The sequence below is a fragment of the Dictyostelium purpureum genome, assembly GCF_000190715.1.
Source record: "Dictyostelium purpureum unplaced genomic scaffold DICPUscaffold_122, whole genome shotgun sequence".
NCBI classification, from domain to species: Eukaryota; Evosea; class Eumycetozoa; order Dictyosteliales; family Dictyosteliaceae; genus Dictyostelium; species Dictyostelium purpureum.
This window is the reverse complement of record NW_003519459.1, coordinates 15,730-42,676: the sequence shown is the minus strand read 5'-3', so window position 1 is coordinate 42,676 and position 26,947 is coordinate 15,730. Positions and strand designations below refer to the sequence as shown.

General features: G+C 24.5%; 11 protein-coding genes across 11 annotated transcripts; 4 read left to right on the top strand and 7 right to left on the bottom strand.

Moving 5' to 3' along the window:
- Nucleotides 1–192: 192 nt before the first annotated feature.
- On the bottom strand, nucleotides 193–2,620 carry DICPUDRAFT_78929 (uncharacterized protein; the record flags this gene model as incomplete). The annotated part of the gene is made up of 3 exons (XM_003288049.1): nucleotides 193–326; nucleotides 396–1,727; nucleotides 1,801–2,620. 3 exons carry the CDS (start codon nucleotides 2,618–2,620, stop codon nucleotides 193–195), a joined length of 2,286 nt encoding a protein of 761 aa, XP_003288097.1.
- Nucleotides 2,621–3,539: 919 nt separating this feature from the next.
- On the top strand, nucleotides 3,540–6,248 carry DICPUDRAFT_152308 (uncharacterized protein; the record flags this gene model as incomplete). The annotated part of the gene is made up of 3 exons (XM_003288066.1): nucleotides 3,540–4,674; nucleotides 4,759–4,852; nucleotides 4,919–6,248. The coding sequence occupies 3 exons, from the start codon at nucleotides 3,540–3,542 to the stop codon at nucleotides 6,246–6,248; spliced, it is 2,559 nt and encodes an 852-aa protein (XP_003288114.1).
- Nucleotides 6,249–6,322: 74 nt separating this feature from the next.
- DICPUDRAFT_152307 (uncharacterized protein) lies at nucleotides 6,323–7,900 on the bottom strand (the record flags this gene model as incomplete). Its single annotated transcript, XM_003288048.1, has 1 exon — nucleotides 6,323–7,900. One exon carries the CDS (start codon nucleotides 7,898–7,900, stop codon nucleotides 6,323–6,325), a length of 1,578 nt encoding a protein of 525 aa, XP_003288096.1.
- A 141-nt stretch (nucleotides 7,901–8,041) lies between these two features.
- On the bottom strand, nucleotides 8,042–11,554 carry DICPUDRAFT_47751 (uncharacterized protein). Its single transcript, XM_003288047.1, has 4 exons — nucleotides 11,113–11,554; nucleotides 10,590–11,030; nucleotides 8,409–10,519; nucleotides 8,042–8,315 (listed from the first exon to the last, which is right to left on the bottom strand). The coding sequence occupies exons 1-4, from the start codon at nucleotides 11,527–11,529 to the stop codon at nucleotides 8,096–8,098; spliced, it is 3,189 nt and encodes a 1,062-aa protein (XP_003288095.1). The 5' UTR covers nucleotides 11,530–11,554; the 3' UTR covers nucleotides 8,042–8,095.
- A 141-nt stretch (nucleotides 11,555–11,695) lies between these two features.
- DICPUDRAFT_97920 (uncharacterized protein) lies at nucleotides 11,696–14,039 on the bottom strand. Its single transcript, XM_003288046.1, has 2 exons — nucleotides 12,922–14,039; nucleotides 11,696–12,836 (listed from the first exon to the last, which is right to left on the bottom strand). Exons 1-2 carry the CDS (start codon nucleotides 13,720–13,722, stop codon nucleotides 11,913–11,915), a joined length of 1,725 nt encoding a protein of 574 aa, XP_003288094.1. The 5' UTR covers nucleotides 13,723–14,039; the 3' UTR covers nucleotides 11,696–11,912.
- A 1,019-nt stretch (nucleotides 14,040–15,058) lies between these two features.
- Nucleotides 15,059–16,669, top strand: DICPUDRAFT_33519 (uncharacterized protein; the record flags this gene model as incomplete). The annotated part of the gene is made up of 1 exon (XM_003288065.1): nucleotides 15,059–16,669. The coding sequence occupies one exon, from the start codon at nucleotides 15,059–15,061 to the stop codon at nucleotides 16,667–16,669; it is 1,611 nt and encodes a 536-aa protein (XP_003288113.1).
- An 80-nt stretch (nucleotides 16,670–16,749) lies between these two features.
- Nucleotides 16,750–19,115, bottom strand: DICPUDRAFT_97918 (uncharacterized protein). Its single transcript, XM_003288045.1, has 3 exons — nucleotides 18,324–19,115; nucleotides 17,961–18,247; nucleotides 16,750–17,888 (listed from the first exon to the last, which is right to left on the bottom strand). Exons 1-3 carry the CDS (start codon nucleotides 18,880–18,882, stop codon nucleotides 16,797–16,799), a joined length of 1,938 nt encoding a protein of 645 aa, XP_003288093.1. The 5' UTR covers nucleotides 18,883–19,115; the 3' UTR covers nucleotides 16,750–16,796.
- Nucleotides 19,116–19,523: 408 nt separating this feature from the next.
- DICPUDRAFT_152302 (uncharacterized protein) lies at nucleotides 19,524–20,944 on the top strand (the record flags this gene model as incomplete). Its single annotated transcript, XM_003288064.1, has 3 exons — nucleotides 19,524–20,126; nucleotides 20,199–20,466; nucleotides 20,637–20,944. The coding sequence occupies 3 exons, from the start codon at nucleotides 19,524–19,526 to the stop codon at nucleotides 20,942–20,944; spliced, it is 1,179 nt and encodes a 392-aa protein (XP_003288112.1).
- A 108-nt stretch (nucleotides 20,945–21,052) lies between these two features.
- On the bottom strand, nucleotides 21,053–22,764 carry DICPUDRAFT_78921 (uncharacterized protein; the record flags this gene model as incomplete). Its single annotated transcript, XM_003288044.1, has 2 exons — nucleotides 21,053–22,442; nucleotides 22,511–22,764. The coding sequence occupies 2 exons, from the start codon at nucleotides 22,762–22,764 to the stop codon at nucleotides 21,053–21,055; spliced, it is 1,644 nt and encodes a 547-aa protein (XP_003288092.1).
- Nucleotides 22,765–23,396: 632 nt separating this feature from the next.
- Nucleotides 23,397–25,033, bottom strand: DICPUDRAFT_78920 (uncharacterized protein; the record flags this gene model as incomplete). Its single annotated transcript, XM_003288043.1, has 5 exons — nucleotides 23,397–23,643; nucleotides 23,719–23,774; nucleotides 23,842–24,475; nucleotides 24,554–24,711; nucleotides 24,788–25,033. 5 exons carry the CDS (start codon nucleotides 25,031–25,033, stop codon nucleotides 23,397–23,399), a joined length of 1,341 nt encoding a protein of 446 aa, XP_003288091.1.
- A 280-nt stretch (nucleotides 25,034–25,313) lies between these two features.
- Nucleotides 25,314–26,468, top strand: DICPUDRAFT_78919 (uncharacterized protein; the record flags this gene model as incomplete). Its single annotated transcript, XM_003288063.1, has 1 exon — nucleotides 25,314–26,468. The coding sequence occupies one exon, from the start codon at nucleotides 25,314–25,316 to the stop codon at nucleotides 26,466–26,468; it is 1,155 nt and encodes a 384-aa protein (XP_003288111.1).
- Nucleotides 26,469–26,947: the final 479 nt, after the last annotated feature.

The window sequence follows — 26,947 nt, the reverse complement described above, 5'->3', positions numbered from 1 at the left end:
ACTTGTATTCAATGTGGTAAAACTCATATATGTTTTATACCAAACAAAAACAAAAAACACAAAAAAAATTGATATCAAAGAATATTTTATAAAATATTAATTATTCATAAAAATCATATTTTTTTATCTTTATTTTATTCATATATTTAAGCTCTTTTACATTAGATTAAATATGGTTTATTTATTTAAGTATTAATTATGTTTAGGTTTCTTTTTATTTTCTTCTTTAACTTGTTCAATAAGAAACCTATGCTTTAATTCTCTCCATTCTTCATCAGATATATTATACATTTCTTTTAGTATTGCGATTTGGTTCGATTTAGTTTCTATTTTAAATTTAAAAAAATATTAATATTATTAACTAAAATTTTTTTTTGTAAATATTTTTATGTTACCTTTATCATTTCCAGTTGAAATTAATTCGATTTGTGCTAAAATATTACCAATTATGCTACGTTTTAATCTTTTACATTCCCTGCAGGTATCTACTAATGTTATATTTTCTAAATGGTGAAACGTTTTGCAATGTCTTGCATGGTTTGTTTTTGATACAACATCACCACAACCATCATGAGCACAAATTGTGTCGTTGATCCTAATTTCTTTTTTTGGTACTTCAACATTCTTTATTAAATCGATATGATTTTCAAATAGGTGTGCTTCTAACTCTTTTCTCTTTCTAAATCTTATAGATGAGTTGTTAGGGTGTTCTAAATTGCAACAAAAGTTTGATCTCTCTCTAATGATTGATTTGTCAATTGATGTTTCAATAAAACAATCCATTGAATTTCTAAGTTGGTACATTTCGCCTTCTATTTTCGTTGGTTTATCACCTTCATTAAAATTTTCCAAACCACCAAGTAATAGTTTAAAAAATTTGATATTATAATGATTTAAAATTGAGTCATTTATTAATAGTATTTCTTCTATTGTTAACTCTTTAATTTGTTTTTTTTTATTTGATATTAAATAAAGCAAACTATTTCTTTCATTATTAATTTTTTGATATTTATTATTATTGATTTTAAAATTATTATTATCTAATGAATTTTTATTTATATTGTATATATTTATATTGTTCATATTATTGTTTGTATTATTAATATAATTCATATAATTTATATTGTTACTATTATTGTTACTAAAATTATTACCATTGCTATTTATTTTAAAGTTATTACCATTAAATTCATTTTGATTGTTCGTCAATTTTGATACTGGAGTATCAAATGATTTTAATAAATGTTGTGAAGATATTAATGGAGTATGTTGTTCCTGTAGTTGTTGTTGTAGCTTTAGCTGTAACTGTTGTTGTTGATGTTGCTGTTGATGTTGTTGTTGTAAAATTTTCAAATGTAATAGTGCTTGCTGTTGCTTTATTTCAAAAGGTAATGAAGGTATTAAATTTTTATTATTGTTGCCATTATTTACATTGCTTTCACTTTTATCGATATTGGGGAGAGGAGGAAGAGGGGGATCAGAGGAGAGAGTTCTTTTACTGTTATTATTATTATTATTATTATTATTATTATTATTATTATTATTGTTATTGTTATTGTTATTGTTATTGTTATTATTATTGTTATTGTTATTGTTATTATTATTGTTATTGTTATTATTAATTTTAAATTTATATTTTGTTCCCTCTTTATTATTATTATTATTATTATTATTATTATTATTATTATTATTATTATTATTATTATTATTATTATTATTATTATTGTCTATATAATTATCTATATTATCTATATTATTATTATTATTATTGGTGTTGGTAATTATTCACATTTTTTATACTATTAACATTTTTTATATTGTTATTATTATTATAATCATAATAAGAATTAATGTCTTTAAATGAATTGTTTTTTGGTTCGGAATTATCAACTTTTTGTTTTTTATAAATACCAATTATGTCATTGATTATACTATTACTATTATTAATATTATTAATTATTTCACTATTGTTTTTAAAAATATTATTATTATTATTTTTAATTATCCCTCTATTATCATTTATTTTATTATCTTTAGTACCATAATGATTATAAAGATTAAAATGATAATTATTATTATTAAGAATTTCATTATTTTTATCAATATGATTATCAATATGATTATTATGGTTATTATGATTATTATGATTATTATGATTATTTTGGTTATTATGTTTATTATCATTAAGAATTTCATAATGGTTATCAATATGAATATTATTATGATTATTATGATTATTATGAATATGATTATAAACAAAATTGTTATTGATATTATTAAATTTATTATTAGTATTATTTAAAGCATAAAATAGGTTTCCTTTAATTTCATTGCTGTCATTATTCTTATTAAAATGATTATTTTCGGTTTTATTAATGTTTTCAACATTACCAATTTTATCATCAATAACTTCTATATTGTCAAGATATTTTACATTAATTGGTTTATTATTGGAATATTCTTCGTCTGAAATATTAAAACCTTTGATATTTCTTTTGGGATTGTTATTATTGTTGTTATAGAGGTCATTTTTTTGGTTATATATAAAATTGTTTTCATTTACTTTTTCAATATTTTTTTTTGAAAAATTAAACGAAAATTGTTGTTGGTATGGAATCATCTTGATTTTTAATTTATTAAAATGATTCTTGTTTTTTTGAAAAAAAAAAAAAAAAAATTTAATTTAAAAAAAAAAAAAAAAAGATTGATAAATTTTGCGAAGATACAAAAGTGATAGTTTTATATATATGTATATTATTGAATTATATCTTCTTTTATTTTTTTTTTTTTTTTTTTTTTTTTTTGAAAAAATAAAATAAAAAAAAATAAAAAATAAAAAAATAAAAATAAAAAAAAAATGGTTTTTTTTTTTTTTATCGGGTTGGGGAAATATTTAATTTCAAAAAAATAAAAAACAAAAAAAAATTAAAAAAAAAAAAAAAAGAATACAAATTCTTTTTGGTTTTCTTTGCCTCTGTTATAAAATTCTTCCCAAAGTTTTTTTTTTTTTTTTTGATTTTTAAGGATCTTTTGACAGAGAGAAATTGAAACTAATTTTAAATTTTAAAAAATATTTAAAAAATTCAAAAATAAAAAAAAAAAATAGATTTACCAGACATAAAAATAAAATCAATTTTTTTGTTCAATATTAATATTGAAAAATAAAATTGTAAAAAATTTATATGTATTTATAAAGTGTGTATTTAAAATCATTATCAATTGGTAAAATATGAATATCCTATTTCTAATTTTAAATGAACAATCAATTATTTGAAATAAAAATCATAACTCATCAAAATCTAGATCAGTGTAAAGGTAACAGTGGTTATTAATAGTTGTTTATAGATAAATAATAAAATGTGACTTATTTTATCACTAAATATGGTCATTGTAATTAAAAAAAATAATAGTAAAAAAATCAAAAAAAAATTTTCCCCCTTTTTTTTTTTTTTTTTAAAATTTTATTATTTTTTTTTTTTTTAAAATTTTTTTTTAAATTTTTAAAATAATTTTCAAAAGAAATAATAAACAAATAAAAAATGGATCCAAACGATATTGATAATTATAGTTATAATAGTTATGATAGTAATAATAATAAAAAATCTAAAATTTCATTTTTAGATACAAGAAAACGAAAAGAACAAGAGGAAGAAGAAGAAATATTAAATGAAGAGCCAAAAGATATAGATTTTACAGATATAAATACAGAACAAAACGATGATTTAATTAAAAGAGATTTGGTATTTTGGGGTACTAATGTTAAAGTTGAAGATGTCAAAAAGAGATTTAGAAAGTTTATATTTGAATTCCCATTACCAAAGCAAAAGAAAAAGTTTAATGCAAGCCAACCAGGTATTGAAGAAGAAGTGGATCCAGAAGATGACGACTATGAATATGTTTTTGACGAGAAATTAAACGATGTTGTAAAAAAAGCAAAGCCAATCAAATATTTATATATAGAGTTATTAAAAGAGTTACATCAAGCAAAGAAATATCACTTAAATGTAAATTTAAAGAATTTAATTCAATTTGATACAGAGTTATATTTGCAATGGATTTCGTTCCCCAATGAAATGATACCTTTGCTAGATGAAGAAATTAATCAAATCTATAAAGAATTATTTAAAAAAAAGAAGCAAGAAGATGAAGAAGATGAAGATGACGAAGACGAAGAAGAGGATGATGAAGACGACGACGACTTTAGAATCGAATTACATCCATTTAATTTAAAGAAATCCACACCAATGAGAGATTTAAATCCATCCGATATAGACAAAATCATTTCAATTAGAGGTTTAATTATTAGAACAAGTTCCATTATACCAGAAATTAAACAAGCTTTTTTTTTATGTGCCGTTTGTGAGGCCACTTATCATGCTAATGTTGAAAGAGGTAGAATTATGGAGCCATCAGAATGTGCAAATTGTAAATCAAAGCAATCACTCACTATAGTTCATAATCGTTGTTTATTTGGTGACAAGCAATATATAAAGTTACAAGAAACTCCTGATGCAATTCCAGAGGGTGAGACTCCACATACCGTTGCTTTATTCTCTTATGGTGACCTTATTGATGTTGCTAGACCTGGTGATAGAGTCGAAATTTCTGGTGTTTTCAAAGCGAATCCAATGAGAGCCGGTTCAAATAGATCTTTAAGAAGTATTTATAAAACTTGTAAGTGTTTATTATTAATCAAACTATATACCAATTAAAATAATAATTTTTAACTAACCACTTATCACTATTTAATTTATAAAGATATTGATGTCTTACATATTAAAAGAACTGAAAGAGGTAAAAGAGATGAAGATGGTTTTGAAAATGATGATCAAGCTACAGGTAGTTCATTAGAGTAAGTTTTATTTATTTTTTTATTTTAAAAAAAGATATTAATATTTTTAATATTTTATTTTTATAGTTTTGAGGATTTTGATTTATCAGAAGAAAAAGAAAAAGAAATAATAGAATTATCAAAACAACCAGATATTTATGATATCGTTACAAAATCATTAGCACCATCAATTTGGGAATTAGAAGATGTAAAGAAAGGTATTTTATGTCAATTATTTGGGGGTTCTAAAAAGACATATTCAGACTATGGTGGTAAATTCAGAGGGGATATTAATATTTTATTATGTGGTGATCCAGGTACATCCAAATCGCAATTACTTTCATATGTTCACAAAATTGCACCACGTGGTATTTATACTTCTGGCAAAGGTAGTAGTGCAGTTGGTTTAACAGCATATATAACAAAAGATCCAGATACCAGAGAAACTGTACTCGAAAGTGGTGCTTTAATCCTCTCAGATAAAGGTGTGTGTTGTATTGATGAGTTTGATAAAATGAATGACCAAACTCGTTCAATTCTTCACGAAGTTATGGAACAGCAAACTGTATCTGTTGCAAAGGCAGGAATTATTTGTACATTAAACGCTAGAACTTCAATTCTTGCCTCTGCAAATCCAAGTGGTAGTAGATATCTTCCAAATAAATCTGTTGTTGAAAATATTCAATTACCTCCAACTCTTTTATCCAGATTCGATTTAATTTATTTAGTGTTGGATAAAGCTCAAGAAGCAAGCGATAGAAAACTTGCAAGACATTTGGTATCAATGTATTGGGATGATCAATCAACTTCAACACGTAAAAATCAAGTTATCTCAAAAGAACTTTTAACCAACTATATCTATTATGCCAGAAAGCATATTAATCCACAACTATCAGATGAATCATCAAATCGTTTGGTTCAAGGTTATTTAGATATGAGATCACTTGGTGGCAATGGTAAAACTATTAGTGCCACTCCCAGACAATTAGAATCATTAATTCGTATCGCCGAAGCTCATGCTAGAATTCGTTTCTCAAAAGTTGTTGAACCATTCGATGTTGACGAAGCTATACGTCTAGTTAAGGTTGCACTTCAACAAGCTGCCATCGACCCAGAACATGGTACAATCGATATGGATCTTATTACCACTGGTAGATCTGCATCATCAAGAGAAATGATTTATAAATTAAAAAATACAATTAGAGAAAAGCTTGGTAAGAAATCACTAAATTTAGAAGCTATTTTAAATCTTTTACAACCTCAATCACAACAACAACAACAGCAACCACAACAACAAAACCACCAGCAAAATTACCAACACATTGAAGAGGTTAAAGAAGCTTTAAGACAACTTCAAGATGAAGAAGTTATACACTCATCAGGCGGTGTTAATGCTGAATATTCAATTTTAAGATAAATTATCGAGGAATAGTATAAAAATAATAAAATAATAAAAAAATAAAAATATATTTATTTAAATTATATTATATTTTATTTTAAATCTTCATAGTATTTAATTGATTTATAAATTAGTTTCTTTTCGCATATATTTAATGATGTTGAAATGATTTTTCTATTTTCTTCGTTCTCTTTTAGTTCCTTTAATTTATTTTGATCTTGTTCCAAAGTTGTTGGGTAGTTTGAAAGCTTATTATTTAAAATTTGAACGATTGCTTTTTTAACCTGAGCATTTTGTTTAACAATATCTTCAGCTTCTAATTTTTCGAAATACTTTTCCAATTTATGTTCTGACATCTTGAGCCAACCTTCAAACTCAGATAATGGAGCTAAGGCAATACCGACTGAACAAACCAAAGCATCATCTAATCTTCCTGAAATTTCGATTGAATGAGTATTTCTTGAATCTATATCGAAAAGTGATGCATAAAATGAAATACGTTTTGATAATTCATTTGAATCGAAACCATTCTCTTTGCATAAAGAAATTAAATTGGTATCTACTAGTGATTTTTCAACTGGTAAATTATCACATGGGTTGTCCATCTCGATAAAACCATATTTACTGAGGAGTGTGGCGTTGCTATGGTCTCCATAGGTATTATAAACTTCTTGATTTGCTTTAACTGCTTTAACAACTTTAATATAAAGGTGTTCATCATCCTCTTCTGCTATATCGCCACAATTTTCTTCATCGTTTATTTGTTGTTGCTTTTGTTTTTCGATAAGTTCCATTTTCTTTTTATTTGTAAGTTTTTTATAGGATTTTGCGCTCTTTGTTATTAATGGAGTAACTTTTCTATGTTTACAGGTCTTAATGGAGCCACATTTATTACAAACATCACCATTCGATTCGATGTGAACATTTTCTCTACCAGTTTTATGATTAAAAATATCGGCTAATGGTACCAATGAATCACCATGATAACTATCAATACAAAATGCTCTTGATGATACAATTGAATTTGCAATCTTGAAATTTTCAAAACTAAATATTTCTTTGCTAAAGTATTCTGGATGATTCTTTATTAATAAACTTTCTACGATATCTGCGTATGCATGGTTAATTAAAATATTATCATCTTGAATAACATCTTCCATAACGGTTCCATTTAATAGTTGTTGTGATTCTTTGTCCCAAAGAATTGGAATATCTACTTTAAGTGGGAGTGATGAAATGTACCCATACCATTTTGATTTTTCTCCAATAGATGCCTCATAAATCAATGCTATAGCTGTTGCAATATTTCTTTCCATTGTATATTTTGTTAAAATGTTTGATATTGATGATGTGTGAATCGATAATATAATATCTTTGGGAATCTTTGCAACAATATTATTAACTTTTAAATCTTTGTTACTAATAATACCCAAACCTGAAATAATGGTTTTATTTAATCTTTTTGAGTTATTTTCATTATTATTATTTTCATTATTAGTAGTTTTATTATTATTGTTATTACTATTTTCATATAAATGATCTTTTTCTAAATATACAATCTTTATTAATTTATGATCGATTTTACAACCATTATCGATTAACCATCTATGAATAATTTCTGATTTATCTGCTAATGATGGTTTTGGTATATTAGAAATTTGGGTTGTCATTATTTGGTTTATAATAAAAAAAATAATCGTTTTTTTTTTTTCAATTATTTTTTAATTTTTTTTTTTTTTTTTTTTTTTTTGAAACATTTTTCCCAAATTGAAATTAAAATAAAAATAGTTGTTTAAAATACTTTATAATTTAAATTTAGAATTTGGACCAACAAAAAATACTGTTTTTATTAAAATTTTTTTTTTTTAATATTGGACATATAATCTAACGGGTGGTCCTTTAGCTTCATTTTCACCATCCAAATAAGATACATATAGTTCAACAAATTTTTGATTTTCTTCTAAATTTAAAAGACTTTTAATTGGTAAAGTTAATCTCTTTCTATGTGATGGTAGTGCAGACATATAAACAATCGATACATCTTGATAAATACCACTAACTTTTAGATTGTATTTCTTCTCGATACTATAATAAAATTAAAAAAATAAATAAAATTAATAAAAAGAAAAATAATTATTATCATTGATTATATTATTATCTTTTATCAATAATACATACTATGAATTAAAATCACCTATTGTTAAAATATCTGGATTATTGATATCCCAAGACTCCCATAGTGTAGTAAAAGTATCATTGGTAATTTTAATTTTTGGTGGAGGAGCAGGTTCACTTAATTGGAATGATGGTATTGATAAATTTACAAAGTAGTTTCTAAATTGAGATAAAATAGCATTTTGATCTAATTCTTTGTTTGCAAATTTTTCTTTAAAATCACTCGAGAGAGTTTTGATTAACTCTAAAGAAAGAAATCCAGAGATAACACTAGTGGTAGTAGCAATAGCAGGAATAATTTTACCAGCAATTAGTTTAACTTTGAAACGATCACATTCAGTAATTTGGTAAATTCTAGCTCTTAGATTTGAGATTGAAGTAATAAAATTGATGTGATGATTTGAATCGTCATCTTTTTCAAATTGTAATGGTTTAATACCAAAATTTGAGTTCTTTTCTTTAAATTCTTTTAATTTATTTGTTAAATTTATTTGTAATTCTTTAAATTGTTCCAATGTAAAGTTTTCAACTGGAGCTGCTGCTTTTTCATCTGATATTATTACTTTACTCTTTGATTTAAATTCTGGGATTGAAGCGGTAACATTCTTTATAAATTTGACAATAGACTCTTCGCTAATATCGGATGGAATTGATACATTATAAATTTCTGCTAAAAGTAATGATAAATTTTTGATGAATGATAAATGTAATGAATCATTTTCGTCAAACTTTAATGGTGTTGGTGGTCTTTTTGGTGAGCTCCAAAATGGTACACCTTCTTTAGTAACTAAATCTAATGGATAATTCTTTAAAAGCTGTTGAGTTGAATGATTAAAGAGCTTTTCAAATTTGATTCTTGAATAGGTAATACAATCTTGAAAAGTATATGGTAGATTATTCATCATCTTAAAGAGTGATTTCGATGTTGAAATTTTATTTGATGAATCTGAATTTAATAAGTTCTCTAAATAATTTTCTTCTTTTATAAACTTTTCTAATTCATTTGGGTTAATTGTAAAGAACTTTTCGAATTTATCTCTTGACCATTGAATACAGTGATCTAAATTAGTTGGGAAAGATTTTAATGTGCAGAATGGTGTTTGTTTCTCATTTGGATCTTTTTGAGAAGCATATGTCTCTGTTAAATAGGGCAAAATTACTTGAACGTGACCTTTTGTACCAAGTGTACCGCTTTCTAAAAATGCTAATTTGTTTGTGATACATTGCTTATCTAAATAGAGACGAGCTTCAACATTATCTAATGCACTAACAACACAATCCAGTGATTCATAAAATGTGCTATTATAAATATGTTCTGTATTAGGGTCAATTTTATCTTGATGTGCCTTAATTTGAATGGATGGATTCATATGCTCGGTTACCCTTGAAGCTACTAATGATTTGGATTGGTTGATATCTTTATTTCTAAATAAAAATTGTCTATTTAAATTTGATTTTTCGATAAGATCATTATCGGTAACAGTTATTAAAGCATTCGAGTCTTTATTGCAGGCCACACTTAACAAAGCGAAATTCTTTAGCATTTCACAACCAATAGCACCAGAACCAACCATAAATAATTTTGAGCTTTCAAGTTTTTTGCAAATTTTTTCACCAAGACAGATTAATTGAGCATATTGTCTATTTGATTTTAATGTGGAGTTAGCAGCTGTATAAAAGTTTGATAATAGTTCTTTATTTAACTGTTCGTCGTTGAAACTGGGGAATAGATCTAAATTTTCGAAATATAACCACTGCTTTAATGGTGTGAATTTACCAGTTAAAGATTTCAAAGCTTCTTGCGCTACAAAACCACCTAATGCAGCTGTTGTTGAACAAATTTTACCTCGGCAACTATATGATATCTTTTTTATATACTCTTTATCAAATTCCATTGGTGAAATACTATAATTGAAATAATTATTATTTAGAAGCTCTAAAGTTTGTTCTAAAAATTCCTCGAAATCATTTTGGTCATATTCTTTTGGTAACTCTCCATTATGTTTCTCTTTAAATAATTCTAATGATTGTCTGATAATGTGCAATTTTTTTGGATCTTTTAAAAAATCAAAATCAATAATATCTGGGTTGACAATTGATTCTTTTAATGATTTCTAATTTAAATATATATTAGTATGAAAATTATTTTAAAGGTGTATATGAGTTTCTATTATAAAAACTTACGAAATTTAATTTGTTTGTAGTTTTAATTTGGGCTACAATACCACCTCTTTGATATGGTGAATAGTTTGAAATATTTAAATTGATTGAAAAACTATTGCTATTGACTACCTGAATTTTATGCTTTGTATTGTTGATTTGGTCCAAACCAATAATTTCTTTAAACTCTACCATATCGTTGTCCTCAAAACCATGATGATGACCTTCCATACATGTTACAACAGTCTTTTCTGGGGATTCAGTTGATTTTGAAATATTTGAAATGAAAATCTCTTTAGTTTCTTCACCATTTTTATCAAATACCTTAAATGATTCGCCAAAGTCATTAAAACACCAACTTATTAAACCATGACAATCAGCCATTAAAAAATAGATATTATTTTCTCTGCAAATTTCATTAATTAAAATTTGATCATTTAAATTGCTTTCTGTTAAAATTATACACTTTAGAATTATAATAATAAAAATAATGATTGTTAGTATCTTTTTTAAAAACTATTTAATTAAATATAATTAATATATTTACTTTAAATTGTAAGAAATAATTTTTATTTGTTTTAATTAATTCCGAGAGTGATGACTCTGTAAAGGTATTAACTTTAACGTATGGGTTTAGCTCTTGAAGATTTGTATGTGATGCAACAGCTCTATTCTCTTTACCAATTTGATTATGGCTTAAATAAAATTGTGATGATAAATCATACTTGGAAACTAATTTACAATCGTGTAAAGTAATTGATTTGATACCAGCTAGAATTAAATTTTTTGCTATTTCTACACCCAAGCCACCAATACCACTAATAAATATGTCACCCTTTGATAATTTTGACATTGCGAAATCACCCAATACATATCTTTGTCTGCTATATAATGAGTCATCCAAATTATTATCTCTGAATGATAATATATTTTCTTCAACTTCTTCAATTTCTATATCCATCATTATTTATACATATATATATATGTGCACTATTATTATACACAACAAAAATAAAAAAATTGTGCAATAAAAAAAAATGTAAAAAATTAATGTATTTTAATAATTAAAAAAAAAATATTTAAAAAATTTAAATAAAATTTTTTTTTTTTTTGAAAGCTGGATTTTTTTTGGAATGTGGGGCAATTTTAATCAAAGAAAAAAAAATAATAGAAGCAATAATATATTAGAAAAATATTATTATTTATAAATTATGTTTTTTTTGGATTATTATTACCCATTTTAGAATTTTATTTTTTTTATTTTTTATTGATTTAAATTTTAAAAAAAAAAAAATAAAAGTTTGAGATTGATTGTTTGATTGTTTGGTTGTTTAAATAAATAAATTTTTAATCATCTTTTTTTCTTTTTTTTTTTAAACCTTGTGAAGAGGAAGCTGTGGTTGTGGTTGTGGTGGTTGTAGTGGTTGTGGTGGTTGCGTGTAATGATGGCATTGAAGAGGATCTATTTCCTATGGCCGTGTTAATGGCATTGAGATTATTGAATTCTATTATATCTTTAACTAAGGATGTATCATCTATAATATTAAAAGCTTGAGAAAAATTGAAAAAGTATTTTGATCTTTGATTTTCAACTTCACAATTGATTACAGTAGAGTTGTTAGTGCTTAAAACGATGAAGGGTAAAAATATTTTATTCTTTAGTGAGACATCTTTCTTTTGCTCTAATATATAGTTTCTATTGTGTAAATTTTGATAGTCATTCTCTTGTTGTGTTAATTCCTGTAGCTGTCTCTTTTTTGCTTGAATTCTTTCTTTAACATCTTCTAATTGTTTCGCGATGGAAGGTTGTCTGTTTGGTTGTAAAGAATGTTGGCTGTAATCACCACCTGCAGTTTGTTGGCTGTAATCACCATTTGCAGTTTGTTGACTGTAGTCACTTTGTGACTCTTGTGAATTGATTGGTTGTGTAGATTGCTGTGAGGTTTGTTGCTCTTCAATTGGTTGTGTTAGTGACTCTGATGTTTGTTGTTGGTAATTATCAACATTATTATTATTATTATTATTATTATTATTATTATTATTATTATTATTGTTATTGTTATTGTTATTTGATTTACTTGGGAAATTTTTTGGGAGGCCTAACCAACTAATCTTTTGTTTATCTTTTTGAATTATATTCATCGCTTGGAATACATTTAGTACATCATAAATTCTTCTTTTAATTGTATTTGTTTTAAAACTTGCATCACCCTCATAAGTTCCCAATCTTCTATTTTCCTCGATAAATTCACTTAACAATTCGTTTGACACCTATATTAATAAAAAAAATAAAAATAAAATTCGTTAGTAATTATTATAAATTATAGAGTCTACATAATAATAAAAAGAAACATACTTCTATATAGGTTGTTGTTTTTTTAGATTGAACTTTTTGACAAACCTTATAGCTTAAATATCTTAGACCTTTTGACTTTTCATCCTTTGCATTTTTATTATTATCTGCCTCATTTTCTTGATCACTATCATCTGCTGTATTTATGGCTTCTCTATTATTATTATTATTATTATTATTATTATTATTATTATTATTATTATTATTATTATTATTATTGTTATTAATTACATTATTACTAAAGTTATTATTGTTATTATTATTTACATTATTGTTAAAGATTTCATTATTAAAAGGTGTTGTGGTATTGTTTGTATTAGCCATTGATTGTTGTGGTCCAGGCGAAGTAGGTATTGCTCCATTAAAATTTGCATGTGTAATACTATTTAATTGTGAATAGAAATAATCTGGATGTATATCTTCATAATGAGCACTATTTTGAACTAATTGTTGTGATTGATTAAACATTATAGTAGTAGGTGACACTGGTATAGGTTGAATAGGTGATTGAGGTAAAGTTATTGGTATATTTAAACCATTACTATTGTGTTGTTGCAGTTGCTTGGGGTCGCTTTGTGATCTAGTTTTTAATCCAGTCAAAAGATTATTAACAAATGTAGAGTTATTAAAATCATCGGATTGGTTCAGTTTTGATGGTGTGCCTGTATTATTATTATTATTATTATTATTATTATTATTATTATTATTATTATTATTTTTACTAACAATATTAATTATTCTTGGTGATTGTATTGGAGATTCATTATCTTGATCTAAAACTTCGCTTTTAATATTACTATTCATTTTATTTTATGTAATATTTATTTATGAAGTTTTAAATTATATATTTTTTTTTTTTTTTAATAATTTTACAATTTTATAATTGTCATTAGTCAATTATTTAACTTTTAAATATGGAATTTATTTTGGGTGAACTTATAATGATTTTAGCTTTATAAAAAAAAAAATTATATACAAAACGATAATAAATAAAAAGAAAATAAAATAAAAAAATTAAAAAAAATTAAAAAATTTATTTTTTTAAATTTTTTTTTCTTTTTTTTTTTTTTAATAAATACTAAATTGTGTTATGATTAACTAAAATAATAACAATCTTATTTTTTCTTTTTTTGTTTTGAAGAGTAGTAACTATATAATATAAAACAATATTTTATAATTTACTTATAATATGTTATATATTAAAATTAACAATAATACTAATTTGCAAAAAAAAAAAAAAAAATAAAACATGCACCCCCACATACTAAATGAAAAACAACAATAAACTCACTCTATGCTTCCTCATGGACACACGGCAAAAAAAAAATTTTTAAATATTAAAAAATGATTTTAAAGTTCACACAACAGTAATAATTATTACAGATAATAATAAAATACAAATATAAATACAAATTATACTATTATTTTATTTTTTATTTATTTTTAATTTAATTTAATTTTATTTTATTTTTTATTTTTTATGTCTGTTCATTGTTGAGATAACAAATATGTCGAGTATGTATTATATTATTATTATTATATTTTTTATTCACTATCAGAAATAATATTATTATAAATAAAAAATAAAATAATTTTCAAATAATCTAATAATTTAATTTATTTTGAAAATATTTTTTTTTTTTTGAAAATTAATTTATACATTTAAATTATTATTTTTTTACATTTTAAAATTCTAATTTGTACAAATAAATAATACTATAATAATAATATAATAAATAATATACTAATTATACTAATAATAAAACTAATTAATAATATCATAGTAAATATTAATCTTTATTTTTTTTTATAAAAAGTAATGTCAAACGAATATTTAGTTGATGGAGTTTGTGAAAAATATCCATTAATAGAGAACCATGGTTTCATTGGTAATATGTTAACATCAGCACTTATATCAATTCATGCAGCAGTTAATTTTTTGTGTTGGCCCCATTTTGATTCACCAGCTATTTTTTGTTCATTATTAGATGCAAAAAAAGGTGGCTTTTGGAGGATCACTCCCGACTCAATGAAGACTCATTGCCAAAAGATTAAAACCAAGCAAAGCTATTGGCCAGATACAAATGTTTTACAAACTAGATTCCATATGGAAGAGTCAGTAGTCTCCATTGTAGATTATATGCCTGTGGTTGAAAACAAAGGTTTAAAATGGCTGGTTAGAAAAGTTAAAGGTATCAGAGGTCAGTTAGAAATGAAGATGGTATTCAAGCCATCTTTTAATTTCGCTCGTGACAAGCATCAATTAAAAAAGACAGAGTATGGTTATAATATACAATCTGGAAGCTTAAATTTAGATTTAATTTCAAAATCTCCATTGGTTGTGGTCGATAATGAATACGGTGGTCAAATTGAATCTTCATTTCTAATCAAAGAGAATGATATTGTTGTATTCATTATGAAAGAGACTTTTGATTCTATCGAAATTATCCCAAAGCATCTTTATAGATTACCAGAAGACACCGAAAAGTTAGAGAACGAAGCTTTCATTTCAACTATATTCTATTGGCAAAAATGGTTAGAAAAGTGTACATACAAAGGTAGATGGCGTGAAATTGTCGAGCGTAGTGCATTGGCACTAAAACTTATGACATTCGAACCAACTGGAGCTATAATAGCCTCACCAACTTGCTCTCTACCCGAAGGAATTGGTGGTCAAAGAAATTGGGACTATCGTTATTGCTGGCTACGTGATTGTTCATTCTCTGTGTATGGTCTTATTAGAATTGGCTTTACTGAAGAGGCTCATAATTTTATGAGATTCCTCGAACAAAGATGTGCTGATGCAGTTTATGATGATCCCAATAGAATGCCTTTAAGAATAATGTATAGCATCCATGGTGAATCAAACATCCCAGAAATAGAGCTAAACCACCTCAGCGGCTACAGAGATAGCAAACCAGTTCGTATTGGCAATGATGCTGTAAATCAAGTTCAAATGGATATTTTTGGCGAACTTATGGATTCAATTTATCTCTCGAATAAATATGGCTCTTTAGTATCCTATGACTTTTGGTTGCATATTAGAAATATGATAGATTGGGTTGCAGAAAACTATCATTGGAAAGACGAAGGTATTTGGGAAGTTAGAAGTGGTAAGCAACATTTTGTATACTCTAAAATTATGTGTTGGGTGGCATTGGATAGAGGTTTAAGACTAGCTGATCGTAGGTCGTTCCCAGCACCCAGAGAGAAATGGACCAAAGCAAGAGACACCCTTTACGAGGAAATTCAACAAAAGGGTTATGATAAAGAAATGCACTCTTTTACTCAATATTATGGTGGTAAATCATTGGATGCATCCACACTAATCATGTCATTAGTATTCTTTATGGCACCATCAGATCCAAGAAATATCAATACTCTCAAGGCGATTTTAAAACCACCAGAAGAAGGAGGGTTGGTTGCAAATTCTTTGGTATTCCGTTACAATTTACAACATGCTCAAGATGGTTTGGATGGAGAAGAAGGAACTTTTAATATTTGTACATTTTGGTTAATTGAAGGTTTAACTAGAGCAGGTAAATACAACAAAGAGTTTTTAGTAAAAGCAAGATTAATATTTGATGAAATGTTAGGTTATGCAAATCATTTAGGTTTATTCTCTGAAGAACTTGGTATTGGTGGTGAGTCATTAGGGAATTTTCCACAAGCTTTTACTCATCTATCATTAATTAGTGCCGCATTTAATTTGGATAGAGTTTTATCAGGTAAAAGTAATACAAATGCATAAAAACTATCAGTATACTAAAAACAAATAAATAAATGAAAAATAAAGTATAAAAATATAATAATTCTAAAAAAAATTTGTTTATATTTTAATTTAATTATTTGTTTTTATTATAAATACTTTATTTGATTTATGTTTGATGAACTATTGAGTCTGAAGATTTTATCATTGGAGAGTATTTTTTACCATTATTGTCAATATTTATATTTTGGTTGTTATTGAATGAAAATTGAATTTCCTCTATATCATTTTGAGCATGACCATGTGATGGTATAATAAGCCTTAAACATAGAGCAGATGCAACTAAAGAGGCAATTGAACCAGTAACTAAAGAGTATACAACATTTCCTTTGAATAGATCTATAATAAAGCTGATTCCAAGAGATACAAGCATTTGAGGAACAACAATAAATATATTTAAAGTGCCTATATGGAGACCACTACTTTCATTATCCTGGACACCCATACCAACAATTGAAAAAGGAAGAATCATTACTACAGCCCATGGTATTCCTGTTGCAGCAATTAAAAGGATTGAGCCTATTTTATCGTGTATTGCCAAAAACAATGCAAAAAATATGCACTGTAAAATATTTCCAAATATATATATCTTTTTTATTCCAACAAATCTTATTAATATTGGAATTAATAATGAAATACCTATAGTTACACCCGAACTAATAGTTAAACCTAAAGAACCCCATCTTACCCCTTCTTGGAACTTTGTTCTTTCTGGAGACCCCTCTGGTGCATTTGGATTTCCACCATACACATTTACACCAACCCATGTTGTTACAAATAGTATAAAAGAAAACCAACCGATCCAAGAGAAAAACTGAACACTGCATAAACGTTTCATATAAGAAGGCATATTAATAAAACCCTTAAGCATTTGTTTTAAAGGATTCTCTGAAGACTTATCATCATTAACACGGACATATCTTTCTTCAACAACAAAAACCAGTGTCATTGTTACACATATTAATAGTACTAAAATTGACAATGTAAATAAAGCTCTTGTATCTGTCTTCATAAAAGGAACAACTTTAACCAAATTAATTGATCCCATCATATACCCTAAAAGATTTCCGATACCCAACATTAGTGAAAATAATGAGCTGCCTAAACTTTGTTGAGATGGAGCTGCTACATCAACTAATAATGCTCTACAGGGTGCTTGAACTGCATTATTTGATAAATCTAAAATCCAAAACCCGATTATCTAAATAAATTTAAATATTAATATTGAAGAAATAATATGGGGATGTTTAAAAAACCAAATATTTTTACTTACAGCAACTGCAATTGCAAAAGATTTTTGACCCTCTGAATCACCCACCCACGTTCCAATTGATTCAGCATTTGAAATTAATATTAATCCAACAGAAATAAAAATTGAACCAATTAAAATGAAAGGTTTTCTTCTACCAAATTTTGACTCTGATCTATCTGTTAAAACCCCTACCAAAGGTTGAACAATTAACCCAGAGATAGGACCAGCTAACCAAATATATGATACCACATTTTGTGATACTCCTAATTCTAAAAACAATGGTGTACTAAATGCAATTTGAAGAGCCCCTAAAAAAATCGAAAAATTAATTAAAATTTTTAATAATTTGATACAAAATAAAAGATATTATTAATTAAGACTTACAACCAAACTGAACACCTAGAAATGAAATAGTTAAACATATTAACCTAAACAATGGTAATTGCTTTTTATGACCGACATTCATTAATTGTTCTCCATCAACTTGTAAACTACCATTTATGATTGGGGTGCTCTCATTTGTACCGCTATTTATACCACTGCTATTTGTTGATAGACTATTTTGAATATTGATACTACTGTTATTACTACTATTTAAACTATAACAATTTTGTGGTAAAACTATACCATAACCACTACTTCCAATACTTTGATTGCTATTATTTATACTATTAATATTGATATTATTTAAACCACTATTAATACTACTTTCATTACTATTTTCGCTATAGCCATCACTATTATCAATATTTCCATTATTATCAATTTTTTTAATGTTATTATTTATATCATCTTGTTGTATACTATCTATTTTTTCTTTAATATATTTATCTATTGGGTCATTATCATAATACTCTTCATTTTTTTCTTTTATTTCGTTCTCTTCTTCCTCTTTACTTAAATTATTATATTGTTTTTTATTACTTTTATTTTTATTTTTCATTATTACTATTTATGATTTAAATCTATTGGGATATATTTGTAATAAATAACAATTATTGCATATACATATATATAAAAAAAAAGTTTAATTACTTCATTTATAAAATCAACAATATTATATTAATTATTTATTTTATTATTTTAATTTTTATTTTTATTTTTATTTTTTTATAAATAATATTAATTTATTATAATATATAAATTAATTTTGATTATTAAATAATGTTTTTTTTTTTTTTTGTGTTTTAAGGGGGGGGGGGTTTGAAAAAATTTAAAAAAAAATTTATAAAAGGAAAAAAAAATAAAAATAAAAAATTAAATTTTTTTTCCAGATTCCTTAAAAAAAAATTTTAATTAAAAAAATTAAAAAAATAAATTTTTTTTTTTTTTTTTTTTTTTTTTTTTTTTTCATTTATTTATTTTTTCAGTAAACAAATAACCCAATTTATTCAAACTCTTTTTTTAATAATTTTTTAAAAATGGTATAAATAATTTTTTTCCATTTATTTATATATTCCCAACAAATATATAAAAAATATTTATAAAAATGAAATTTTTTTTTTAATTTTTTTTTTTTTTTTTTTTTTTTTTTTTCATTTTTTTTTTAAATTTAAAATCATTTTCATTTAAAAACGATAAAAAATGATTAAAATTACACATTCATTTTGTGTTAATTTATTAAATAATAGCAAACAACTCCCAAAAAATATCTATATTAATAAAACTATTTCGACAAATAAAAATGAAATAATTATAAAATCATTTTATTCAACAGCAAAATCAAATAAATTAAAAACAGAAATTAATAACAATAAAATAATTAATGATGATTTTGTTTCTCCACAATCTAAAGATAAAATTCAAGAATTATTAAAATTATTCCCACCAATCAAATATGGATTTGCCTATGGTTCAGGTGTAGTTATACAAAAGGGATATAATGAAAGTAATATCACAACCCCAAAAGATATAAACAATAATAACAATAACAGTAACAACAATAACCACAACGACGACAATAATAACAATAAAAATAATAATGATGATGATATTAATAATAAAAATGATACAATGATTGATTTAATTTTTGCAGTAGAAAATTCATCAAATTGGCACCAACTTAATCTTATAAAAAATGATTCACACTATTCATTTTTAAAAGTTTTTGGTGGTTGGGCAATTTCAAAATATCAAAAGTATGGCGCCAAAATATATTATAATACTTTATTGGAGCATAATGGAATTGTAAGTATTAAAAAACTACTGTAAAAAAAAAATAAATATTTATATTAATATTTTTTTTTTATAAAATTCAAGAAATTCAAGTATGGTGTTATTGAATATAGAGATTTAGTTGACGATTTAAAAAATTGGAGATCACTATATGTTTCAGGAAGAATGCAGAAACCTATATATAATTTACCACAATCAAGTGAAGAAGGATTAAATGAGATTACAAAGATTAACGAAGAATCAAATCTAAGAAATGCAGTTATAGCATCAATTTTACAATTACCAGAAACATTTCAGAATATGAATTATATCATAGAATTTGTTCAATTTCTTACAGAGGCGATATTAGATGGTTGGGAGGTGAAAATCCAAATAAAATTCATAATATTATTATCAACAATATGAATGGTTTTAGAAAATTATATATGCCAGTAATAGAAAAACACCTATCAGACTTTATACAAATCTACAATAGTGAAACCAACGAAACTAAAAATGCACACGAATTTAAAGAAATTTTAGAATCAATAAACAATGACCCTTCCAAATTACTCCAATTCAAATCATCCATCACTCCACACAACCAAATAAACTTAATTATGATGTTACCAAAGAAAGTCAGCTCGCAACTATTAAAAACCATTCGTAAAAATATAATACAAAAGAAAACAAATGAGACTGTTCAAACTGACGTCCATTTGGATAAATCATTAAAGAAAATCGTTAGATACAGCAGTTTTATTCAAACTTTAAGAGGTGTTCTCACTGCAGGCATTTTAAAATCATTAAACTATACCAGATTAAAATTAATTTCATCAAAAAAGAAATAAACTAAATAAAGATCGATCGATAGATAAATTATAACACAACAAACATAATATAAAGTTTATATTTTAAATAAAATTTAAATTTTATTAATTTTTATTTGTTTTTTTATTTTACCATTTTTCATCAACGAATTTTGGAATTGGGAAATATTTGACTGATGAATTAGTTTTAGTTGAATCGAATAATTCGAAAACAAGTGAGGTAACTCTCTTCTTTTCAAAGTCTATATGAGCAAAGACTTCAACACTGAAATCGCTGTTTGAGGCAGAGTAGTGACTGATTTTATATTTAGATTCCTTGTTTTTGGAGGCTTGATAGACGGCTTCGTGTAAAGATACTTCACTGATGTAGTGTTGGCTACTTGAGAAATTAGATGAATATACTAAAATATTTTTATTATCGTTGGTGCTCTTGGTAAGTTGAACCCAACCACGATTGGTAGTTTTAAGATTATCGACAGTTTGGAAGAAAACAATTGGTTTATCGACTCTTGCTTGACGAGTTTTTAAAATTGGGAAAACTGGGTCTTCAGTCTTGTTCTTGTATAAGAGTGGAATGGTGGTAACTTTTTGCTTGTCATCAGTGACATGAACTTTAATATTTAATACATTTGGAAGTGAGTGATGTGAACGGTAACGTCTTTCTGAATTATCACCTTTGATTTCGACACGAGTATTGAATGAAAGCTTAATAGTGTCTCTTGGGTCTAATGGAATAATGATGTTACTTGAATCAGTTCTCCAATTATAGTCATAGTTTGAATTGCTTCTTTTGGTGCCAAAGAGAGCGGACATTGGTTTCCATTCACCGGCTATATCTTGATACTCTGCAGAGATTTTAGAAAGGGTGATTCTATCTGGATCGTTGTTGGTGATTTGGAAATCGGTGTAGAATGAATTCCAGAAAACACCATTGTTTGAATATTGGCTCATTTCTGCACGAGTGATATCGGTTTGTTCGAAACGAATATTTGATGGTCCAGTGACTACAGCATGATTGGAGGCATCGGTACCATTACCACCATCAGTAACATAATAATCTATATCATAATCTTGATAACTTTTACCAGTTCTAACCTCATCTTGTGGGGTAACTGTTGAATCCTCAGTGTATGGTGCATATGCATTTTGGATAGTTTTAATTTCACCAGCTTCGATCTTGTTTCCACTAACTAAAATATTGATAGATTGAATTTGTGGGATTGGTGCTGATTCAGTTGAAATTTCGGCTCTAACTGTTTTAACAACACCACCCTCAACAACAAAGAATACCTTTGCTACATTACCTTTACCATCTTCCCAATGAGTAACAACATGGTCACCATCTTTATGGAATGCTCTTAAATCACTTGAATCGAATAACTCTAATCTATATAATTTATTATATAAACCAATTGAAACAAATAACTTATTTAATGTATTTAAACCAATATTAACTCTTAATTTGTTATCTTGTTCGAAATTTTCTAAAGCAAATAAAACAAATGATTTATTGCATAATCTAAAAACCAATAAATATATTAGAACCAATTATTATAAATATTATTATAATTATATAAAGATACTTACTTGAATTGTTCGTTTTTCCATGATTCGAAATCAACAACAACCAATGTTTCATTGTCAACGATGGCTTCTTCAATTAAATAATGTGGTGAGATAATAAAACCATCAATTGTTTTTAACTCTGAAACAATAAATTCTTCTAATGAATATGAAGCAAATTTTGATGCAATATCTCTAAAGAGATCTGAAACTTTAACATTATTTTTGCCTGTTGGTAAAATAAATTTATGTTCTTTCCAAAGTACTTTGACTCTCATTTTTATTTATTATTATTATTATTTACAAAGTTTTATATACAAAATTTACAAAATAAACAAATAGACAAATAATAAATTTTTTTTAATTATTTGTTGTTAAAAGAAAAAAAAAAAAACAGAGATTGTTTAATAAACCAAAAAAAAATCTAAATTTATTTTCTTTTTTTTTTAAAGATTTTTTTTTTTTTAAAAATTAAAAAAAAAAATAAGAAAAAAAAAATAAAAGAATTTAATTTTCAATATTATTACAATTCCAACCGCCGCAAAAAAAAAAAAAATTATTGTAATTAAATATTTGAGAAATAATTTGTAATGGAAATAAAAAAGTATAAAATAATGGGGAAATTGAAAAAAAAAAATAGAAATATTTTAGATAAAGAATTTAGAAAGTGGACATATCTGTGTTTTTATAATTGTTCGAAAATTGGGTTATAAAAATGATTTAATTTTTTTTATTTTTATTTTTTTTTAATCCAGACATAATACAATTCAAGAAATTTTTTTCTTTTTTCTTTTTTAAAACTAAAATTCTTGATTTTTTTTTGAACTATTATAATTATTTTCTGATTTTTATTATAAATGGGGGAATTTTTTTTTCTAAATTATTAATCAATTTTATAAATATCTTCACCTTAGTAATCATCTTCATCATCTTCATCATCTTCATCATATTCATCATCATCATTGTCACTTTGACTTTCTTCTTTTGGTATTAAATCTGTTAATAAATCTGCATATATAATTGTGTTTTGAAATGCTCCTACCAAATCCTCTTTTGAATAATGTATTGTTATTGTTCTTTTATTTTCCTCTCTGTGGTTTATCATTGTCATAAAACCATTTGATGTACAGCAATCCAAAGAGGCTTTAAAATCTTTTCTATTAATTTATAAAATTAAAGTATATGTTATAAATATGATTGTTATAAAAATTATTTTCATTAAAAAAACTTACTTTTCGAGTGGATTAAATTGTATTATGTCACAGTTTAATCTGTAAGAGTCATATAACTATAAAATTAAAAAAAATGAAGGTTAATATTTAATTTTGTAAAGAATAGTGATATTTGATAGTTACAGTTAAAAAGTTTAATTCTTTTAAGTTAAATGCTGAAAATAAAATAACTATTGAATGAGCAGGAAAATGTTTTAGCGTTTTGGTAGTTTGATTTTCAAACATTGAATACATAACATCCATAACGTTATCAATTGTGAAAATAAATTGATTGCTATTATCTTGACTGCACATAAAGTCTTCTGTGGGTATTGGAGTTGGAATTTCCATTTCTTCAATCGAAATGTTATTTAAAATAAAACTTTGATATTTTTTTGTTGTTAGACTTCTCATAACCTCGAATGATTTTCTAATATCGGAATTGCTATTTGAAATTTGTTTGGCTATTAATTCTAGTGATTCATCTTCGAATATTATTGCTCTTTGTTCCTCTGTTAAATCCAACATATTATATACATTCTCTAAACGACCCTTTAAAATACTTAAAATTTGATCTTCTCTGTATGGTTTAAAATGTAGCACTTCAATCTCAATTCCCTTCTGTGATAGGCCAGATAGTGATTTATCTACCAAATTTAAATCATTTGCAATTCCAAATAATAGTAATGTTGAGTCTTTTAAAAATGGTAATTCAAATAAACTATTTAAAATTGCTGGGTTTTTTACAACTATATCTATTTCATCCAATATTAAAATTCTATAATGATAATGAATTAGTTTATCAATGAATAATAATAAAATTATTAATAATAAAAAATATATGAATAATACATACATTTTTCTATTATAATTTGGTATAAGGTTTTTAATTAATTGCAATGATTCATTTTCATTCTTTTTTGTATTGAGCAGATTTTTAATGCTTTTATAAATTTCAGAGTATATTTTTTTAATATCGATTGTATAGCAATTTATATATACAGTTTTATATTTCTGGAATAAAAAAATAAAATAAAATTAGTATTTTTTGTATTATAGGTGGTCCAACTATGCAAAGTTCAATAATTACATCTCTTGGTAATGTTTTCGATAATGTTAAAAGGGTTAAACTTTTTCCAGTGCCCGGTTGGCCACATATATATAATGCATTGCCTGTTCCACTTTTATAATTTTTTCTTATGAATGCATTTAACCTTTTATACTCAATTCCTCTACCCGGTACTTGATAGTCATCTTTATCATATATCAAATCTGATGCCTCTAAATTTTCTTTAAATGTGAAACTATTACCAATCAGTTCTAATAATTGATTCATTTAAATTTATTATTATAATTATTATTATTTTTAAAAATAGATATATACAGGTAATTATAAAAATAATTATTTATAAGATGTGAATAATTTTTTTTTTTATTTATTGCAAAAAAAATTTTGAATATTAAACGACAAAAAGTAAAAATTAAAAAAATAAAATAAAAAAAAATTAATTTTTTTTTTTGGAATTTTTTAAAAATTTAAATTTAAATTTTCATGTTTTTTTAAAACGGTAAAATTTTATTAATTAACATACACACATATAAACAAATAAATAAAAATGAATAATGATATCGATAATATTATAGATAATTTAAATAATTTAGATATAAACGAATTAAAAGAAAAATACAAATTACTAGAAAAAGTTAATAAAGAATTAAATGAAAAAATTTATAAAATAGAGAATGATCATGCTCAACAAATTAAATTAAAAAATAAAGAATTATACAATTTACAATGTCAATTTGAATTTTACAAACAAAAATTTCAAAACATGGAATATATTATTTTAAGTGATGATGATGATGATGAAGAAGATAATAATAATATAGATAATAATAATATAGATAATAATAATAATAATATAGACAATAATAATAATAGTATTGATAATATTGATAATATAGATAGTAGTGATAGTAGTGATAGTATTGATAGTATTGATAATATTGATAATATAGATAATATAGATAATATAGATAATTTAGATAATTTAGATAATAATAACAATAACAATAGTAATATTCAAATAATACCTCCTATTGTTACCAATTCACAATCACCACCTTCTTCATCACAAAAAACTCGACGTAAATGTGTGAATCATACTCTATTGTTTTCCATAGATAGTGGTTCAGTTTTAATAGATAAAAAAGATGTTCATTTAAAAAAATCAATTCGCTTTTATAAAAGTTATATGTTAATCCATGGTAAAGATGATAAATTAAGAATAGTTATCCCATACAAGTATATTGATCAAATGGAAATCCTTAAAGATATAAATACCTTCAGTTTTTCATTTTTCACTGTTGGTAGTAGTTTAAAGTTTCCTCCATGTCACTACGAAATCCAGTCAATTAAATTAATATTTTTGGAAAAATTAAAGGAATTAATTAATTTTGTCAATGTTAATTATGTAGAGGTTTCAAAACATAATAACGAACAACAACTTAATAATAATACACACACAAACAATAGCAGTAATCACTCAACAAACTACAACTATAATGTTAAAATTGAAGGATATGGCAAACTTAAAGAAGATGTTGTTTATAATAAAGAGCTTGATATATATGAAACCAAAAAAAAGAATGATCAGGAGGTTATAGACTTGGAACACAGCAGTGATGAAACAGAAGAAGTAGATAACACATTTAACTTTAAAGAAATCAATTCAATAGATTATAAAGTTAAAAAAGAAGGATACAATTAATTTTTTTAATAATAAACAATTTTAAATAAATAATTCAAATAAAAATGTTAATTTTAAATCAAAACCCAAAAAAGTAAATCATAATTAATAAAAGTAAAAACAAAACAAAATCACCACCCTCACTTATAACAAATAACCAAAATCAAAACACACCCATACACACACCCCTGTACACACACAAAGATATATTTATAAAACATGACACAAAAAATATAAAAGCACACAATAAAAGAAAATAGTAAACTAAAAATAAATCATAAATTTATTTTTACAAAAAACAAAACAAAAAATATTGATTAAGTTATTATAATAAGATCCACTCCACAAATAGAAAATGTTTAATTTTGAGGGATTATAAATAAATAAATGTAAATCGAGTTAATTTAATTTTAATCTAATCGTAATAAAATTAATTCGCACTCTTTTAATTTTTTTTTATTTTTTTTTTTTTTTAAAAAAAAATATTTTATTCATTTTAT

What these genes read in the sequence shown, in the direction of transcription:
- DICPUDRAFT_47751 (XM_003288047.1), bottom strand. Translation starts at nt 11,529, where the DNA reads ATGATGGATATAGAAATTGAAGAAGTTGAAGAAAATATATTATCATTC. An exon ending in ATTATTTCTTACAATTTAAA is followed by an intron (nt 11,031 to 11,112) that starts GTAAATATATTA and finishes ATAATTCTAAAG; the next exon opens with TGTATAATTTTAACAGAAAG. An exon ending in CTACAAACAAATTAAATTTC is followed by an intron (nt 10,520 to 10,589) that starts GTAAGTTTTTAT and finishes TATTTAAATTAG; the next exon opens with AAATCATTAAAAGAATCAAT.
- DICPUDRAFT_97920 (XM_003288046.1), bottom strand. Translation starts at nt 13,722, where the DNA reads ATGAATAGTAATATTAAAAGCGAAGTTTTAGATCAAGATAATGAATCT. An exon ending in AAACAACAACCTATATAGAA is followed by an intron (nt 12,837 to 12,921) that starts GTATGTTTCTTT and finishes TTATTAATATAG; the next exon opens with GTGTCAAACGAATTGTTAAG.
- DICPUDRAFT_97918 (XM_003288045.1), bottom strand. Translation starts at nt 18,882, where the DNA reads ATGAAAAATAAAAATAAAAGTAATAAAAAACAATATAATAATTTAAGT. An exon ending in TCTAGGTGTTCAGTTTGGTT is followed by an intron (nt 18,248 to 18,323) that starts GTAAGTCTTAAT and finishes CGATTTTTTTAG; the next exon opens with GGGCTCTTCAAATTGCATTT. An exon ending in CTTTTGCAATTGCAGTTGCT is followed by an intron (nt 17,889 to 17,960) that starts GTAAGTAAAAAT and finishes AAATTTATTTAG; the next exon opens with ATAATCGGGTTTTGGATTTT.